Genomic DNA, 15,738 nt, shown 5'->3' on the forward strand with positions numbered 1-15,738 from the left:
AGCCTGAAGGCTCTAACATGCCATGAATCCCAGCCCTTTGCTGGCTTCTCTCTGCTTCTATGACAGCCGTCACAGAAATGTTCCAGAAAAGAGAGACTGGCACCGGCTGGGTAGATCCTAAAACCATGGCATAGAACAGCACCAAGTTCTTGGGACAGCAGCTGTGCAAAGTGAGGCATGCCTGCATAGGCAGATGCCTTCCTGTACGGTAAATCCAAGTCTGCAAGGCACCAACCCAATGGCCAACTCTGTTGATGGCCTCCACATGGGTGACATGGCCTTGGCTCACAACATTCTCCTACATCAGCCAGAAAAATGTTATCATAAATATACGAATCAGGAACAGCTTTGATGAGAACGGAGGCGCCCTGAGTTACGCAGTGAAAGGCCTGCAAAAAGTGATGTGGCCACCTGCCCACTGTCCCTCCACCTTCACCAGTGGGCCCAGGAGTGGCATCCATAAGAATGTGGACCCAGCAGATGCCCAAGAACACTCAGGTGGGTGGGGGAGCAGGGCACACTCACCTTCCATGGGCTCATAGGGGACCCAGCTGTGCTTGGCGTTCTGATGGAGGTAGTAGGAGTTGCGTTTGGAACATTGCTGGGCCCGGAAGTCCTCGAAGGGCCCCGGACACTCCTCACTGTTGCAGATCTGGTACTGGAACATGGGCCCTGGGCACAGGCGGCCTCCGTAGGCTGGGCTGTGGCAGGTACAGAGAGGCCAGTCACCTTGCTGGCAGGGAAGGCTGGCAGGATCAGGCTCCCGCATTGCCACCAGGATGGTCAAGCCTTTTAGAGCAGCCTAAAGAGGGGCTTCACTAACCTATAAACTAGAGTGACCCATTGTGGGGACTGCTGAGATGAGGCTTCCTGACCCCTCTAGACCCAACATATATACCACCTCCTCGTGTGTGTGCGTGCATGTGTGTGCATGTGGATGTGTGTCTATGGGGGGGAAGAAGAAAGGAGTAAGAGTTGGGGGAGAGAAGAGTAGAAAGGGAAGGGGAAGGTAGGTGCAGAGGAGGTGGAGGGTGTGGGAGGGAAGACAGGGTCGACAACCTTCTCCAACTAGACTGGAAGAAAAATCATCTATCATCTTCTTACATTGTTTTACCCTAACACAAGGCCTGGCAAATGATAGTACTCAATCAATGAGGAAACCACTCCTATTTGCATACACTTCCACTTGATACCATAAACTAGGGGTTAGTAAGACATTTGGATTTGCACTCAGAAGGTCTGGCTTCCGAGTCCTGGGCATGTGCAAATGGGCAAGGTGCTTAGTCTCGGTGTGCCTTTGTTTCCCTTAAAGGAGGCACCATCACACCTCTCCTGTTCTACCCCCTCCCACCATTCTGTGAAGAATCAATAAGAAATGCCATTGTAAAGCCATCTAGAGCCTCTTCTCCACTAACGGAAGAGGATGAGGCAAGGTTACTAACGCAGAGTGTCAAGGGCACGAGGTAACCGGCCCTGCTCAGAGGCGCTGGAGAATTACACGGGTGGATGCACCTAAGTGCTTAGCATCCATCTGGCCCAGAGCGAGCACTGGATATACTGTTATTAGTAAAAGTGTGTCATGTATTACAAGCAGCTGTCCTTTATTAAGTCTTCATCTGTGCTGGACATGGTGCTGAGAGCAACACGTTATTTCACTTAAGCCTCATGAAATAAAAAGTTTTTATTACAGAGGAGTTCAATAAATGGATGCTAGGATCGAGGGTATGAAAGCCCATCAGGGCCGGAAGGTGGTTCACTCAGAGTGGGCACCACGAGGCTTCCCTCTAAGCCCGGCTTTCTCACCCGCGGGGGGGAGTCACAGGGTAGCTCCCGTGGGCCCGTGGCCTAGGGGGGAACACAGCATCTCGCGCCGGAGCAGGCTGCCCCGGAGGCTTGAGCCCCGGCCATGGAGGGAAGCAGCAGAACACACAGGGCCTGAGGGTGCCAGAGCTGCTGCCATCCTTGGACTCTGCCATTCCTTTTCCTCAACACGCTACCCAGAGCCGGGAGGGCCTGGCCTGGCTGCCCCCGCCCAGCGCTTCCATCTCTGTTCCTGGAGCGCTGCCCTGCACGCCCGCACCGGCCGGCTCCATCTCTCTTGCAGCTGCGCCAAGCAGGCTGCTGAGCCACGGTCAGCTGCACTCACAGGCCTGAAGAATTGGGGAGGGGAGGGGATTGCCACAGAGGGCACACAAAGGGAAAATGGGCTGTTCCCCAGAATGCTGACATTTGGGTGGTGGCGTGGGAGTGGAGGTTGGATGCTAGAAACAGGTAAGTGAAGAAAGATTAAAGGAAGTTTTGCTTCATGTGTATTTGTTCTCTGAAGACCTGGCTACTGAGCATTTAGATGAGTGTTTGCTCCAAGTTTAACTGGGCTGTGGGGGCCCAGGAGGGCAGAGTCTTGGACCCACCCGGACTTTCCAAGGACTCTCCCGCACACATCGCTGGTTCAGACCAATCTCAGATGTCAGACCTGATGGGTCATTAACCAATAATGATTTGGGGGTCCTTGGGCATTAAAACACCCAACCTGTGGGGTGTTTCTTCTCTTGTGCCCAGGCCCCCAGTGCTTTCCCCTCCAAGCCCCCCAAGCCTAAGGTGAGGTGTCCCCTGCTCTGCCCTGCCCACCCCAGCCAAGCACACTCACAGAGGATTATCACAGCTCCGGCTGCGGGATCGCACCCCGCCCCCACATGACCGTGAACATGACCCGAACTTGGTCCAGGAGCTCCAGCCTCCATCCTGGCCATAAGTCTGCTCCAGCGACTTCCAGATGCAGTGACCTTTGAAGCACCACTGGATGGATCAGAGGGGGTGAGGTCATCCTAGGCCACCGAGCTTGCCTTGCTAAGGCACTCCTCAACTGCCCGATGTGGACACCACCCACAGGGCTGCTGTACCAAGGAGAAAGCCTGGCACAAGCAGCCCTGGGAAACAGCAGAGCGTATTACCAGTGATGATAACAACTGTGCCCTGGGAGGAATAAAGGGCTGATAGTGGAGGAAAGACAACGTGCCCATGCCACCAAGCTTTGAACTTGCAGCACTGTGCCTCAAAATCACTATCTAGGGGTCACAAGTAGTGGTGTTCCCGGAGGCAAGCCAGCCGCACAGGGAGGTTCATGCATGCAGTGGAGGAGCACATGCATGAGTCAAAGGCCTGAGTCCAAGTCCCAGCTCAGCCTTTTCTAGCTCTGTGTGGTTTGTTGTCACTCCACCTTGCTGAACCTCAGTTTACTCACCTGTGAAATGGGACTGTTGTAAGAAATGGAAGCAGTAACACCTACAAAGGCCCTAGCGCAGGGTCAGATGCAAAGGAAGACTCAGCCAAACTTAGCTCCCTTCCTTTATCCTCTAGGGTGACAGCAGAGACACGCAGCAAAGCTTTCTCAAGAAATGACTCAGCGGTACGCAGCCTTGGAATCACCTGGGGAACTTTTAAAACTCCAGATGCCTTGGCTTTACCCACACCCACTGAGTCAGAATCCCTAGGGGTAGCAGTTGTTTAAAGAAGGGTAATGAGGTAGACTTTACAAGCTATAAAATTCACCCATTTCAAGTGTACAATTCAATGATTTTTCCTAGCAGCATTGTGCAACCATCACCACACTCCGTCCTCAGAACATTTCCATCACCCCGAGGAGATAGCTCGTGCCCATGGGCAGCCACTCCCTGTCCTAGGGGTGGGGACTTCTAACATGTAGCCAAAATGGAGAGCCCCTGACTAACTGCTGTACGAATTGTGCCTGGAGAGGGTGGGACTTTGGAATCCCTGGAGTAGCCGCCCCAGTTCTTGGGATAATCACATACCAGGCTTGGAGCCTCCTGGGTCTGTGCAACCATGGGCACATGTGCGTGGAAGGAGCCTGGTGAGGGCAGAGGCCAGTGGATCCATGTTAGGACTGGTGGGTGTGGATCCATGTTAAGACTAACAGCTGGTGCTGAGTAATCGTACCCCTTAGCGCCCCACTGTACCCACGCTCCCTCACCGACAGAGACGTGACTCAGTAACTTCTGAACTACGCCGAAGAGAGAGAAGGACACTCGGCCAGGGGCCAGAGCCCAGAGATGTTCAATGAATGGCCCAAGGTCACCACACAGAGATGACCCAGGGACCAGCAATAGAGCAAAGGGGGGTTTCAGACCCCAGTTCAGGGCTCTCGCACCTGGCCACAAGGCGCCCCTGGAAACAAAGCCCTGTACTCACACCCGCATGAGGGGGCAACACCCAGTGACAAGTGAAAGGGCAGGTGTTGGGGGGAGCGCAGGGAGGAGCCCCAAGTCTCTCATGCCTCTCTTCTCTGCTAATCTCTCTAGGTGACCTCACGGAGCTCCCCGTGGCCGGGCTCATCCTCCTCATCTGTAGAGTGGAAATAAGCATCCTGCTGCGTGGGCTGATGGAAGACCCAACTCTGCAAACTGCAGCAACAAAGGACTGTGGCATGTGGGAGATGAAAGAGTTGAGTGTGCGCATGTTCCCATGAGGCCTCCATGCAGCCTTCCCTGCACACGGGGCCTGCACCTCTCCTTTAGCACTGACCCCCCATGCACAGTTGGTGGGGGGCAGGGCATCCCCTGGGACCCACACCCCACAAAGGCTGTGCCTGCTACAGACCCCCGTCCTGCAGGTACCTTGCCGGGTGCACACTCCGTGCCGTCCAGTGGGGGCCCCTTCTTGGTCTTGCAGAAGTACGGGTTGTCGGGGTGGCTGCACCACAGCTGCTTGCAGGGCTCAAAGGTCCTGAACTGCGTGGCAGGGGGAGCGGGCTCACGGCCTGCACTGGTGCTCCAGCTCTGCCACATTGCCCAGGCGGCAAAGGGTAGCGACAGAGGGAGAGGGGGGTGTGGTGGATGCTGGGCCCAGAATACTGCCAAGAAGGCAGGAGGAGCCCGTCCAGACACACACGCACACGCACACGCACGCGTGCACTCTCTCTCTCTCTCTCTCAGAGACAACTTGACTCTACCCCAAGTACCAGTGGCTGCCAGATGCTTCCTCTCCAGTAGGGCACAGAGGAAAAGGAACCAGCCACAGCCCACACTGTCTTGTCTTCTCCCTAAGCCCTCCCGACCTTTGTAGGACCCACACTGTCAATGATCAGGGACTATCGTTCTGGGGAGTTTGAGTCCCGTGCACATGGTGGGCATTGAAGGGGTTACTGGTCCAGCCCAGACCCCGGCACCCACACAAGGTAAGGGTTCCCATCTCCCTCCCATCTCACCTGCCACAGCACAGGTGGTGGGAAACTGCATTCCAGGAGAGCCCCAATTTCCTAATAGTCTCTCCTATCATCCCAGGCAGCACATGGGCATCAAAATGCCACCTCCCCCGCATTCTCCAGCCAAAACAGATGCCATGACTTCCAGGATTGCCTGGCACATCGACACCTCCCAGTTCTGTAGAGCCGAGCGGGGTGTTGCGTTCTGGGTGGGGGCTGAGCTACTCGGGTCACTGAGGCCTGACCCCTTCTGCAAGCACCTGGCCTGGGCTCTCCCCTTTTCTGTTGCTCATTCTCTTTTCTGGGTGGCCCTCACTGATCCCCGGGCTGTGCCCTGCTCTGCCCTGTGGCTGGGGCAGGGTTATATGGCTTGTGTCTATCTCCTCAGACACAAGGGCAGGGGGAGGTAGGAGCTGACCTCCCTGGGGGGAGGTGGGAGCTGACCTCCTTGGAGGGAGATCACCTCCCTGGAGGGAGGTGTGTGCAGGAGAATTTCACCAGGGTGGGAAGCCAGCCCCAACCCTCCTCCATGCCCATGAAGAGCAGGTGGTGACAACTGTGCTCCCAGCTGGAGCCCAGCGCCTGCTCTGACTCAAGGAACCCCACAGGTCAGCTCCCAGACCAGTCCAGCCAGGATCTCATTACTCTGCTCTCTGCCATCTTTCCTGGCACCAAAGCATTCTCCAGCCACTGTACTTGCTGGAGAGCACACACGTAGGGCTGGGCAGGGCAGGGGTGTAGCAGAAGGTGGCAGAGTGAGTCCTGTTCACCTCGCTCCCTTATGGTGGACCTAGCCTGGAGCACATAGCTAGACCCGCTGGTGGGCTGGGTGGACCAGTCTGGGTCACAGGACATGGCACCCAGCTGGCAGGACCGGTAGGGACTCACCGCCGAGCAGGTGTGGTACCCAGAGCCGAAGTCAAAGCGGCACTGCTCATCCATGGAGTAGTCAGTGCCAGGCAGTTCTGGGGGCTGTGGCCAGGCGGGTGCAAAGGGGTCATCAAGGAGGCAGTCGTAGGAGCTGCATAAGTTGGATGGTGAGCCAGGCAGAGGCAGGAATTCCCCAGTCTCCCCTCCCCGGAGGATGGACTTTGAATGAGCAGGGAAGGCCTTCAGGAATCTGACCCAGTGCCTTGTGCTGGAGCTGTCTTCCAGGAGATCAGCAGCCCTGAATGCCCTCTGGCATAGGCCCTAACTTTGACCCATGGCTGTGTCTGGGGGGCTCCAGGGAGAGGCACCCAGAACTGGGGTTGGGTGTGCAGCTCGTAGGTATCTTACAGGCTGGGTTTCGCCCACCAGAGAGGGACATGCTATGTGGCCAGGACCAGGCTGATACATGGACAACTGGAGGGTTCACTGCACTGAGAGAAAAGGGAACGTCAGCCCACCATGCAGGACGCACCTGGGCCCGGGCCAGCAGCCACAGGGGGTTAGTGCAGCTTTTCTGCCCACCCCTGCCCCACCCAAAACCTCTCCACTCCCATTCTCAGCCCTGAGCTCCCGAGTCTAACACGTGTCTGCCCAGCGAAGCCGGGAATTGTTTCAGGAGCAGGACGGTGTTGGGAGGGGAGATCACTCAGGGTGATCTCTGCTTGGAGTGGCAGGTTGCTGCCCCATCCTGGCCTCCAGGGCGGAAGTAACTTACGGGAGGTAGCGGCTGAGCTCCAGTTTGCTGCAGCGGGACCAATGGAAGCGGTGGAAGGCGGCCTGCACCAGGGGTGCCATGACGCTGCCCAGGCTGGTCTCATCTGCGCAGCCGTTCCCCTGACCGTCATGCTCCATGCCAAGACTGGAAGGTGCAGTGGAAGATAGAAAGGAGCCCTGGTTACACCCTGGACACCTGCCCTGGGAAGATGAGCAAGCAACCTAGCAATGGGTGACCTTGCCCTGACCAGGCTTCAAACTGTACCTCTTGGCCTCAGTTTCCCCAGCATGCAGTGGGAGGATCACCTTTCTCTCTCTCTCTCTCTCTCTCTCTCTCTTTCTCTCTCTCTCTTTCTCTAATTCTCTCTCTCTCTCTAAGGCTGCTAAGTAGAAGCTGAGGCCCCAGATTCCCCCTACTGGGCCAGAGTCATTCTACCCTGAAGTCTTTATTCCTGCAATTCTCTGCTCCTCAGTACTCTGTTGCTCCTCAGTACTCTGTACCCTCCTCAAACCCCTACAGCTTCCAAGGCTGCCCCAGGAAACCCTCCCTACCCACCCTGCCCACTGACGGACCTCCCACAGTAGGGACCTCCAGCATCAACATTAACAATGTGCCCTCTTCCCAACAGACCCAAGGCCTTTCAGTGTAAGGTTGGGGTCTCACTCGCTCAGTTCAGCCTCTTTTATTGGGGCTCTCATGCCAGCCTCTTAAGCGTCTCAAGACCCTGTGGCACTTGACACAGAATTTTGCATGTGGGCATCTATCATATGATAATTTAAATTGAAAAGTCTGTTCCTTAGAGTTAGCACTTAATGCCAAAGGCAAAGCTTCTAAGATGCTCTCTGACCCATTGGATAGTGGCTTCTTTGCTTTCTCCCAGCATGCAGTTTCTAGACCTTCTATTTCCAGTTCTCTGCTATAGCCCAATTCCTAAACATGAGTGAGTAAATGAATAAACATCCTCTCTCCAGTGGTCAGCCTGGTCTGCTGCCTGAGCTCCTCTTTATGATGGCCTCAGGATAGCATCTCTGTGTCTCAGAAGGGCCTGGAGGTGTGGGTGGATGGACAGAAGCTACCCAGGAAGAGTCGATCACCCCTGTGCTGGGACACTGCTACCAACTTGCTCAAAGGCAGGATTATCTCTGATTCCCCATGGCCCTGGGATGTGCAGGCTGAGCCCAAGGTGGGCCAGAATTGCTGTCCAGGCTGCTGGGCACCCTCCCAGCCAAGGCAGCTTCTCTGGCAAAGCCTCACACACCATAGAACTCCTTGAAGCTCTGGAACAGCCCACCCTTTGGGTGTCACTTACACGTGGCCAGTCTCATGAGCCACCACGAAGGCGGAAGAGAAGCCATCCTCATGGTTGAGGGCGCAGCTTCTCAGGGGGTGACACATGCCAGTGATAGGCGCGTATCCTGCCAGGGGAAAAGGGAGAGAGGCAGAAAGAGGTCACGGGCAGGTGAGGCAGGACATGATGAGGTCTGAGTCCAGCTGGCCACTGCAGGACCATGCTGACCTTGCCACTGCTTGAGGGCCCCCAAGGAAGGATTCTTGCCAGTCCCACCTGCAGAAAAGGCCATGCCTCCTCATCCTAAGGTTTTATGGCCTCCCTCTTGGCCTGAAGCTTCCCTGTGCCTGTCAGTTTCTCCTCTACTCAAGGCCAGGTTTCCAGGCAGGACCCAAGCCTGTGCACTCAACCTCCAACCTCCAGCTAACAAGTCAGTTGGTCAGTCAAGAAACTTCAGACATTTTCTATGAGGAGGCTAAGGGGTGACAATATGTTAGATCCATGGAGAAAGCAGAGCAATTAGATACTTCCCCCCCCTCTGGCCCCTTGCTGCCCTGACACACACAACACACTGAAAGGCAGGTGACCTAGCAGGGGACTAGGGGTTAGGAGGTTATCAGATGTGGGTCTGCAAGGCCAGGGTTCAAAGAGTGCAGAGCGGTGAGCAGGGATGGCTTGGAAAAGTAGTTAAAGGGGAACAACCTGAGGGAGGGCAGAGAGGTGGGCATAGAGCAGAGAGGAGACAGCCCTCCCAAGGTGGGGGAGAGGACATGTAGGTGGGAGGACACAGGCAAAGCTGCAGACATGACCGTGCAGGCCTCAGGGAGCCATGGGCAATGCACTGGGGCTGGCATGTGGCATGTGGTAGCAACAGCTGTGGCCAACATTTACTAAGCAGCTACCGGGTTGGCTAAGGGGCCTGCTGTCAAGACTGACCCACAGGCCCATGTTGTGGAGGGCAAATGGGCCAGGGAAGACATTAAGGACAGGGGACAGGCAGGGCACGCTCCCTGCCAGGCAACCAGTCAGACAACCTTCAGAAGTGCTGAAATGCCTTTTTGTTCAAGATGCTTTTGGGGTATAGCGAGAGGCTGTGGTGGGAAGGTTTCTTGGAGCCAGTTGTCTTGTAGGTCTGAGGTTTGCTATATGTTTGCTATGCAAGTATACAGGTCTATGCATGTGTGTGGACTGTGTGCATGTATCCATGTGTGTGGTGTGTATGTGCACACAAGTATATGTGCACACAAGTATATGTGCATGTGTCTTCACACACATGGCTGATGTGCACATGCTTGTGCAAGTGCATGCATATTCATATGCCTATGTTTGTTTATGACTGTGTGTGCACGCATCTGCCGTGTGTCTGTGTTGTCTGTGTGTCTGTACACACGTCTCTGTATTGCTATGTGCTTCTGCCCATGCGGCTCTGTGTGTGCATGTGTTTATGCATTGACTCATATGTCTGTCTGTGTATGATGTGCTCCATGTCTGTACCTCCCCAGCGTGGCCCCAGAGACGCCTCATCCCAAGCCTTGGCCTCTGCTCTGCAGCTGCACACACCTGGCCACTGCAAATACAGTACCTTGCATACCTGAGGGCCCAAAGTTCTGCCGGGTGAGGAAGACCACATGGTCGTGGTGCTCTGCATGGCCGGGGTCCTGGCGCTGCTGAGAGTGTGCCCAGCGACATACCTGCTCCAGGCTACGGGAGGGGTTCCCACGCTCAATCAGGCTCAGGGACTGCAGGACCAGAAAGCATCCACAACAGAGGGGTTGGTCCCAGACCACAGCGGGTACCCAAGGGCCCCTCCCACCGCAGAGGGCCATGGCGGCAGTGCCAGTACCAAACTGCCAATTGTCTGACTCCAACTGCCCTGGTACACGGCCCTCCCACTTTAGTGGATATCCCCATGCCAAGGCCTACACCCAGATGCTGCATGCTAAGCACTGGACACACATCTCTGATCCCCAACTAACCTGCCAGGCAGGTTGCTGTTCTGAACATTTCCTCAGTATACTGACTTTCATCACCTTAGTTAATCCATATGCTAGTCTCCAGAGGAAACTTCAGTTGTCACCCCCATTTTGGGGAGAAAGCTGGTCTGAGGTTGCAGATCCCAGCCCCCAGGACCCAAAGATGGCAGGACATCCCTCAGTGTGAGTCCCTCTCTTCCCTGCTTTCCTCCTTTATTCTTCAAGGAGAAGGACTCAGTTGGCAAGGGTATGAGATTGCTGGTTTATCAGAATGGAGGGAGCCCCTAAATCCCTCATGCCCCAATTCTTATGACCTCCGGGTTCTGATTTGAGACAAAATGTCTTATTGCAATCCCTGTTTCCCACACCAGAGCTAGTTCAAAGCTCTGAGTCCACACCCCATCCCCCTCCAAACCTGCCTACCCACAGGAGGGGTTTACCTGTCGGTAGCCAACCATGATCAAGCGGACCAGGGCAATGTTTATATGCACCCCCAGTGACTCATCGTGGTAAATCTCATCTACCTGAAAGGGGAGAAGAGCTGTGAGTTAAAGGGGAATCCAAGATTCATTAAGGGCATAGTCCATGCCAGCTACTGGGTTCGGTGCCAGACATATTATCTGATTTTATCCTTTCCAGGGCCTTTTCAGGCAGGCATTCTTAGCCTTACTTTACAGAAAAAGAAACTGAGGCAGAGAGAGGCCAGGCAGCTAAAGGAGCACCAGGGAGTTTGTTAGAAATGCAGGGTCCTAGGCCCCACTTCCTGAGCCCAAGTCTGTGTTTGAACAAGATCCTGGTGATTCTCAGGCACAGTCAAGGTTGAGGGACACTGAAGGGATAACTCCTTCTCCCATGGGCCCAGGGCCCTGGGGCAGTGCCTTGCAGTTGTGGCCACTCCTTTGTTCGGAAAGCCACAAAAACAGTGTCCTTGAGTGATGGGCACAGCCTCTGCCTGTCAACCCCCAGGACCCTCTCCTGAACATGCCACACTCTGTGTTGTCTTCTTGGGCAACTCCAACTTTATTTTATTTTGAAATAACTTTTTTTCTAAATGTAAAACATTTCCCTTTAAAAGCCTTGAAAAGTAACCAAAAAGTAAAACAAGAAAATGAGATCACCCATATTATTACAGATAAGTAATAACCACCATTAACATGCTTCCTGCCATGTGTGTCTCATTTTATAAAATTATAACCATACTGAATACACTTATGTATCTTGCTCATTTCATGAGACTTGCTATGTACTGAAAAGCATCCTTTCTAATGTGTCCATGGGATGGGCTGTGACTTATGTAACTAATCCCTTACTTGGACACGATTCCAGAGAGAAAGGATTGCCTAAGAGGAGAAACGATCAGCTCAGCGAGGGGCAGTCAGGACAGCCATGGGGAAGCAGTGTAGCTTGGGAGCCGGGGCCCAGCATCAAATCCCAGCTCTGCCCCCAAGAGCTGGGCAACTTGGGGTATGTGGAGTAATTCCTTGGGATGTCCTGTTTCTGCAGAGTAGTGGGGAATGATGGTGCCACGGGACTGGCATGCAGCTGTCCTGTGTCAACTCAACATCTGGAAATAATGAGCGACTCATAGGCAGTTCGTCGCACATTGATGATGGAGAAGCCTCTCGCTTCTGCCCACATGGCCTCCTGGGCGCTGGGATGGGGCTTCAAGTATAGCCCTGTTTTGCCACATTCACCTCTCCATGCTCTTCAGCTCATGAGTCAAGTAATCAGTCCACAGCGCCAAATGGAGAGTGGCCAACTCTATGTGATAGTCGCACGGGAAGGGAAAGCCAGAGGCAGACTAGAGGTCTGTTTCTATGCCAACCCCTATCCTGGGCTAGCCAAGGGCAGAGCTGGGCTGTGGGCACAGGCAGGCAGCGGCAGAAGTCATACTGTGCCCCGGAGCCACAGCACCCCCCTCCCAGTGCCCAGAACTGGCTGCTGCCCCAGCTTGCGAGTGAACCACTCAGGCAGAGAGGATGTAGACTTAAGAGCAGCCAGAGCCAGGCTTCTGCCAGGGACTGCCTGGCACCACGCCTGGACCCAGCAGAGACCAAAGAGCAGTACCCACTGTGGGAGAGCAGGCCCCCCAACACCCCACCACATGGGATGATGGAGGGCCCAAAAGGTGGCAGAACCTCTTTCCACCCTCTTCCACCCTTCTCAGCAGGCCAAGGACTTCATGGTCACAAATTTGAACTATCCTAGAGGAACCATGGGGAGGAAAGGATGCCACCCATCATATACACAGGTATTCCAACAGGATTCTTGGCCGATCCCCTGAAGTGATAGTTTCCAATAGAATGGCTTTAAATAACCTGACATCTCAGCCCTCCCCTCACTGCCCCAGAACACAGGCTTTCTTCCACACCAGGGCAGGGCCCCCAACGTACCCGCAGAGCAAGGATGAGGTCTCGGGCAAGCACTCTCTGTGCAGCTGCATCAGGGCCCCATGTATACACGCGGGTGGGGAGAGGAGAGGTCACTGGGATACTTGGGTGGTGGCAGCTGCATGGCCTCGGGCATTTGGAAGTCACACAAGACCACTGTCTTCCTGTTCTCATCTCTCTCCAAGTGGGTCAGGTGGATGGCTGCCAGATTCCTGCCGTGTTACTCATTTCTGACCCCAAACCACCATCAAGGCCCCCAGTGCCCCCTGCTCCAAGGGCTGCCACCACCAGTCTGGGACACTGGGAGGTCCATGCTGGAAGAGGGGGCTGGGAGGGGCTGCTGCCTAGCTGAGCAGGAGGCAAATTCAGATGGCAAATGTCCAACACAGCTGGAGTTGAATGGGGCCTCCTGATGCCAGCTTTCACCCTTTTAACTGGTCTAAGTGCAAATACTGATCCAGCAGAAAGGGGCACACCCTCTGGAGAGACCACTCAGCATCCTGAAATAATCTGGAGACCACAGGCTCCCAGGGACTGCGGTACCAAGCTCTGGGCACAGACCCCAGGAGTTGGGGGAAAGGAAGATGGTGCGCACGTGGGCAGGAGGTGTCAGGGAGGAGGCTTTCCTGAGACAGCCAGACCTGGGTCCAAAGCCCACCTCAGTTAGTCATCACAGCTTCTTAGGCTGCCCTAGAATTTCTCACCTCTGATGTCTGTCAGATGCCCCTGGGTGTTTGATGGCTGAAACAGTTACAAGGAGTACTGGTGAGGTATTTTGTAAACTCTCCTTCAATTTGGGTATGTTTCTTTTTCTCTGATGTTTTCTCAAGGTTAAACAGGGGTGATGGGTGTGGGGGAGGTTACTCGCCATCCATATCACAAGGGCGTCCAAATGTGTCCTCCCCAACCCCCCTGGAGCTGACCCACACAGTAGCGACAGCTGGGCTCTGGTCTCCCCTGGACGGGGACGCTGAGACGTCACCAGGCACCAGACTCACTTGCATGCCCTGTTGGCAGGCCCCACTTCCCAGGGCTCTGGTGAGACCTTGGAGGCTCAGGCTGCTGGTAGGAGGGTGCTGACTCTCCTAATTCACCTCTCAGTTGTGAAGGCTCAGCTGCTCTATCCCCTCCCCACAAGTTCATGATCATGGCCCTGTATTTCAAAGGGCTGGTATGGGCTCCAAGTGAGCACTTTGAGCTGTCTTCCAAACAACATACCTCTTAAAGGTGTGGCTATCTCAGGGCTCCCTGGAGCCTGCAGGCTGGCCCAAGAGGTTCTTCTGGGGCCCAGCCACTGGGCCCACCTCATGCCCAGCCTGTTTGTGCAGGGTGGTTCCAGGGTGCACAGGGTCAGACCTCCCAGCCCAACAGAGTCCCTTTCACCAGCCCACAATGCTCAGCATTTATCCCCCACAACCTATTTCCAAAATGAAATAGGTTTGATGTCCTTGCTCAGCTGCTGGTCTGTGGAAAGACAGGCAGTATGGAGGTCTGGAAAGTTCCGGGATTGGCTGCATGATCTCATTCCCCTGAACCTGACTCCTCAATTAAGCGTGTGGAAGTCAACCTTGAGAAGATCTGAGCACAGAAGGTGAGGCAAATGTCAAGCATTTGGAACAGGGCCTGGTATGTAATAAGTGCTCGATTAACAGCATGCTTTAGTTAGTTGAAAAAGTCTACCTTCTGCTTAGAAACTTAGGAGTGGTTGGGCCTCCCCCGGTGGCACAGCAGTTGAGCACTGGGCTGCGAAGCTGCCCGCAGCCTCTGCAGCGCTGGTTCGATCTCTGGCCGCCAGCGAGGGTCCCACATGGTGTGCAGACCTCTCCTGCTGCGCCCGCTGCTTCCCTCAGCATTGTATTTTGTCAGTCTGCCTGTTCTGTTCCCTGCTCTGGCTCTGATGAATTCTCTCACCCTCCTGTGCTTCTGACTGTACGCAGTGCTTGTATAAATAAATAAATAAATCTTTAAAAAAAAAATAATAACTTAGGAGTGGCTCATTAGCTTACCCAGAAACAGGATTTCTAGATTCTGACCTCCAGTACGTCCAATACAGGAGCACTGGGTAGTGTGGGGTGTTTAGCAGCCTCCCTGGCCTCTTCCCACTAGATCCCCATAGCAGCCCATCCCCTCCAGCTAAGAAAATCAGAAAATATCCCTTGGAAGCAAAATTGCCCTTGGTTTAACCACAACATTAAAGTAAGTGAAATTTTGTTTTCAGTTTTGGAAGTTTTAGGGGGGAAGTCTTTTTTGGGGGGGAAACTAAAGTAGAGAAAGGACCAAAAAAGTGGGGGGATATTGCATCCTCTAGTGAGCAGAGTGAGCTGTATTGGAGGCTCACATGCCCCCAAATAAAAGGGCCTGGCAAAGCATCACTCTGTCAGCTAGTGTTCCAGACCAGCCTTCGTGGGAATATGTAACACATATGTTGGGCCAACAGAATGCTGCCCTCCCAGGCTGAGGCCACCATGGTCCTGCTCTGACAGCCATCTGCACCCCAACCTCCTGGCTCTAGAAGGGGTGCCAAATTTTTCCAAGCAGGGACCTGAGTGGCCTCAGTGCTCAGGGCAACTGAGCACTGGGGCCTCAGGAAACCCAAGATGTGTCAGAGCTGGTAGGACTCTTGCAGAAGCACCAGCCAAAGTCTCCCCAGCAACCACACCCAACACCTTTGTAATGTCGGCCTAGCAGGGCAGGTGGGGAGCAGGATGGGTCGGGAGACTACCAGCCAGATGGGTGGGCTGTCAGGAGGGGCCTAACTGGAGACTGGCCTGGTAAGGAATGATGAAAGGGCCTCTTTGTCTCTTCTCACCCTCCCGCTGCTCCAGCTCCAGGCCCTAGGAGGGGTTCCATATCCCCATGCCAAGGGAGTCCTCACCCCAGAGATTCAGTGCAATACCCCCAGGAAAGGAGAGGGCCCTTGCAGATGCAGGCAAGGCCCCCACCAGGAGCCATGGGTAGGAAACATGCCCAGGGTGAAGCTTCCAGATGCTGACTCTGCTAGGGAGACCCCCTGCCTCAGGAAGACACTCCTTCTGTAAAGGGACTGCCAGGGCTCTCCCTTCCCTCTTTCCCCGAAGTGGTGTGCCCCAAGCTCTGCCACAGCAGCAGTGGCAGTGGGAGGAAAGCAGACAGATATGGTGCAATCCCCAAATCCTGACTCTGCCATGTATTATGTGTATAGGTTCTGAGCAAGTCCACAGCGTCTCAGAACCACAGAGATCAAA

General features: G+C 54.6%; 1 protein-coding gene across 2 annotated transcripts in view; it reads right to left on the bottom strand.

The window, feature by feature from the left end:
* ADAMTS14 (ADAM metallopeptidase with thrombospondin type 1 motif 14) overlaps positions 1-15,738 on the bottom strand; it is a 71,305-nt gene that overhangs the window by 15,546 nt on the left and 40,021 nt on the right. Inside the window, exons 5-12 of one of the 2 annotated variants that reach the window (XM_037495698.2) lie at positions 10,565-10,648; positions 9,743-9,890; positions 8,173-8,278; positions 6,864-7,007; positions 6,107-6,239; positions 4,632-4,745; positions 2,648-2,796; positions 526-701 (exon numbers count right to left, since the gene is read on the bottom strand). In XM_037495698.2, coding sequence (XP_037351595.1) covers positions 526-701; positions 2,648-2,796; positions 4,632-4,745; positions 6,107-6,239; positions 6,864-7,007; positions 8,173-8,278; positions 9,743-9,890; positions 10,565-10,648 — 1,054 coding nt within the window. Of the gene's footprint in view, positions 1-525; positions 702-2,647; positions 2,797-4,631; positions 4,746-6,106; positions 6,240-6,863; positions 7,008-8,172; positions 8,279-9,733; positions 9,891-10,564; positions 10,649-15,738 lie in introns of both variants that reach the window. The other variant, XM_037495697.2, reaches the window with a different exon arrangement.

The sequence above is a fragment of the Talpa occidentalis genome, unplaced genomic scaffold (assembly GCF_014898055.3).
Source record: "Talpa occidentalis isolate TD23 unplaced genomic scaffold, MPIMG_talOcc4v2.1 talOcc4.8, whole genome shotgun sequence".
NCBI classification, from domain to species: domain Eukaryota; kingdom Metazoa; phylum Chordata; class Mammalia; order Eulipotyphla; family Talpidae; genus Talpa; species Talpa occidentalis.